Raw genomic sequence first — 3,591 nt, 5'->3', positions numbered from 1 at the left:
AGTGTGGCATAGCAGGGAGGCTGAGCAGCCTCTAGTCAGAGCCCCTGGGCAAGGGGCCCTGCACCCCAGCTGTCCCAACCCCATAGCCTCACTGGCCATTCTGGCCAGAGGACCCCCCCACCCCCCACGCAGGCTGACATCTCAGTCAGCCAGAAGTCACCCAAGCATCAGACAAGGGGCCCACATCCAGGCTTTACCTGGACCCCCTCCAGGCTCCCAGCCCCCCACCCCGTCCCGGGTCAAATGCCCACCTCCTCCTTGTTCCCAGTTCCAATCACCCCCAACCACCTTCCTCGTGTCTTCCAGATGTGCACGCAGCCATGCAATTACTTATGAATGTCTTTACATGGATTCATTTTTAGTTAAATTTATTTATTGAAAAGGCCACCACAATTAGATGCCTGTACGACTTGTCATAAATAACAGGTAGCCAATTAAAATATACCATTAAAACAAAACAGAGCTATAAAAGTCTGGAACTTTTCCCAATGGCTTTAAGCCCAAGGCCTTCTCCCTAGTAACAGGGGAAGTCAGGCATGAGTTCCGGAGGCATGAGAACATACTGGCACCAAGCTGAGACTTTCTTCTTGGCATAAAAGGATTGGAAAAGAATTGGAAAGGGAATCCCTTTCTTACTCTGACTCTGTGCTTAATGCAGGCCCAATACTACCTAAAAACATCTCAAGGGAATGTGGGTATCCACCCAATACTTTGGGAATGCAGGACAAGAGGCTTCCTCTGCCTCGTGCTTCACGCACCGTGGAATGCCTTCTATGAGCACACCTTCAAGGCACCACCAGACCCCTTCCCAAGACCCCAAAACTCCCTCTCCCGCATGCCTGCCCCGCGCACTCCCAGAGGTCACCGCTGACTCAGGTGGGACACCAGGTAAACGAGGCCCACCAGCAGGAGTCCGCGCACGCCGAGCATCATGAGCAGGAAGAGGAGCAAGATGGAGGTCACTGGCTCCACAGCATGGTTGCCCAGATGCCACTGGGGGAAGCCCATGTTCACCAGCTGCCGGTTGAGGTCATTGAAGGGGGACGGAGCAGCACCCAGCCTAGCCCCCGCCTGCTGCTGGCGAGGGCCCGAGCCCCCCAGGGGGGCGCCATGGCCCCTATTGAGAAAGCTCTGGAAGGTGAAGACAGAGAGAGAGGAATGAATCCAGAGAAAGCGTCCCCGGAGATGAAGTATCAGGCAACAGGGGAATCTTCTAGGCTAGGCCCCGCCCTCCTCTCCAGCCCCCAGAGGGCCACACCTTCCCCAGATGCCACCCCACAGGGATCCCCGTCACTGAGTCACAAGCTCTCAGAGTACATAAAACGCCAGGCTATACTCCTCACATCCTGCCAGGGAGAAGGTGCCCAGGTCCGAGAAGAGGAAGGGGGCAAGGAGGGCTGGACTATAGGGCAGAGCTTGGGAGCAGCCATTTCTAATACTCCTCACTCCCCCCCTTTAACACCATCACTGGGTGGCCATGGGCTCCTCTTCACCTTCTCCCGTTCTCTCTCAGCCAACAGACTCTTAAAAGAAAGATGTAGGCTCCAGCGGGGATAGTCAGGTCAAGGGAGAGAGGGCTCTTGGATTCCAGGTCCGGGAAGGCTGCCCGGAAAGATGAGAACTGGGGAGGCAGGCGGCTCCTATTGCAGACTGCAAGAAATCTGCCATTTTCCCCAAGTCTGGACCCGCATGCTCTTTAGCCCGGCTCTCTGCAAAGAGGGCTCCTGGCTAGAGAAGGCGAATGACTAGCCAGAGAGCTTCTGGTCGCTAAGGAGTAACGGACACGGAGGGCAGGAGGCGAACTGCTCCCCTGGGCGCCTACCTGTCGGGGGGTGCTACCGCGCGAGGGGAGACTGTTCCTCACACGGGGGTCGTCATCCTGCACAATTTCCCCATTGGCCAAGATCCGCACCATCCTCCCAGGAGCGATGGGTCCCTGCTGGGCTGCGCCTTTCCCCAGACCTCAAAAAGCTGAAAGAAAACAATTTATCAGAGATAAGGAGATGCTTGCCTTCAGTGCGAGCAATGGCAGTTCTGGGTGCCCACGATGGTTACCCGGACTGAGCAGGCGCTGCGTCCGGTTAATTACAAGGAGAGAAATCAGTGCAAGTTATCCGACAGTTGAAAATCTTTCAGACACTGAGTCCGCTGGGAAAACTACCAAAGGGAGCCTTGTTGCTGGAAGTTCTGCGACCCAGCAGCGCCAGCAACCGCAGGGATGAGAGCCTTGCTGTGCGGCCCAGGCCCATCTCACACCTCCCCACACTCTGCGGAGCTGGGTACAGTCAGAGACCCAGAGGGGTCTAACTGGCTTGCCCAGGACCACTCATCTGGAGGCAACAGATACCCTGAAGCCAGGAACCCTGACGCTAGGCCCTTCTCTGGGCTCTAAACAGGGAGTCCAGGGCACCCAGATCCCCAGTGTCCCCCTTTCCCGTCCGTTAAAAAGGGCCCATTGGGAGTAAATGCCAAGGACCTGGGCCTTCTCCGCAGAGAGGATCTGGGCCCACTTCAGAGCTACTTTAGGTGCACTGCCTGGCAGCAGACCACACTCAAGGCCACAGGGCCACCGGCGCTGGGTGGAGGAGCGGACCCTTCCGGCAGGGGGCACGCCCCTCGCCTGCCCCTCACCTCTCAGAGGACACCAGTCCCGCCTTTGCTATCGGGGGCGGGGCCAGCCTGCCCAAAATAGCGGATGGCTCTGGGAGGGCCCCACTCCGCAGACCCCAAGGGTGTCCGTGGGCTGGAGGTGGGGGTGGGGTCCTTCCATGGCTCTCCCCGAGTCTGTGTAAAAGCCATTTTTTCTCAGGAGACAAGCCACAGTTTTCACCTAAATTCTGAAAAGGACTTGTGACACACACGCCAAAAGGGGTTAAGAGCCCCTGTTCTGTTGCCCTTGGCCTAGAGCCTGGGACAGGCGGGGTCCCCTTTCTGAAGCCCGCTGGTCCCTGCAGAAGGCCAAGCGGGTCACGGAGCTCCGCAGTCCCTCGGTGCTTTGTCCCCCAGCGCCCCCTGGGTGGGCTGAGGCCGCAGCCGGCTTGGGGACACCTGACTCGGGGAGGGGGGCGGTCGCGGGGGGCGTGCTGCAGGGCAGGGGCGGGAGGGGCTGCGGGGAGGGGGCACCGCCCCAGCTGCCGAGCCCGGCCCGGGGGAGGGGAGGGATACGCGCCCGCTCGCCCTCGCCCCGGGCCCGGACACCCACCTGCGGGCGCGGCTCCGGGCCTCCGCTGCGTCCACTCCCGGCGGCTCCCTGGCCGCTTCCTCCCACCTGACCTCACAGGAAGCGCGCGCCGCAGCGGCGCGGCCCCCTCTGCAGGCCGCCGGGGGAACTGCAGCTGCCGGGCCCGGGGGCGGTGCAGGGCGGGGAGGAGGGAGAAAGGGGGAGCCTCCGGGAAGGGAAGGGGGAAGGAGAAAAGAGATGGGGAGGAGGGAAAGAAAGGAGGACAGGAAGGAGGAGGGAGAAGAACAGGACGAAGAAAGGGTAGTGGAGCCCATGGAGGAAAAACCCAGAAGGAGGGAGTCCCTCTGCCCTGGGTGGAAAGACGGCACGGGCTCAACCCACCGATGAGAGTTTGCTGAGCCTGCTGGGGG

The 3,591-nt window shown here is 60.2% G+C and overlaps 1 protein-coding gene across 1 annotated transcript; it reads right to left on the bottom strand.

Annotated features, from left to right (window-relative positions):
• Window positions 1-323: 323 nt before the first annotated feature.
• LOC118017780 (protein FAM241B) lies at window positions 324-3,273 on the bottom strand. Its single transcript, XM_035016001.1, has 3 exons — window positions 3,203-3,273; window positions 1,823-1,971; window positions 324-1,131 (listed from the first exon to the last, which is right to left on the bottom strand). The coding sequence occupies exons 2-3, from the start codon at window positions 1,913-1,915 to the stop codon at window positions 862-864; spliced, it is 363 nt and encodes a 120-aa protein (XP_034871892.1). The 5' UTR covers window positions 1,916-1,971; window positions 3,203-3,273; the 3' UTR covers window positions 324-861.
• Window positions 3,274-3,591: the final 318 nt, after the last annotated feature.

This window comes from Mirounga leonina, unplaced genomic scaffold (genome assembly GCF_011800145.1).
Source record: "Mirounga leonina isolate KUSES-001 unplaced genomic scaffold, KU_Mleo_1.0 Mir_106, whole genome shotgun sequence".
NCBI lineage: Eukaryota > Metazoa > Chordata > Mammalia > Carnivora > Phocidae > Mirounga > Mirounga leonina.
This window is presented reverse-complemented; position numbering and strand designations above follow the sequence as displayed.

What these genes read in the sequence shown, in the direction of transcription:
- LOC118017780 (XM_035016001.1), bottom strand. Translation starts at nt 1,915, where the DNA reads ATGGTGCGGATCTTGGCCAATGGGGAAATTGTGCAGGATGACGACCCC. An exon ending in GCGGTAGCACCCCCCGACAG is followed by an intron (nt 1,132 to 1,822) that starts GTAGGCGCCCAG and finishes TTCACCTTCCAG; the next exon opens with AGCTTTCTCAATAGGGGCCA.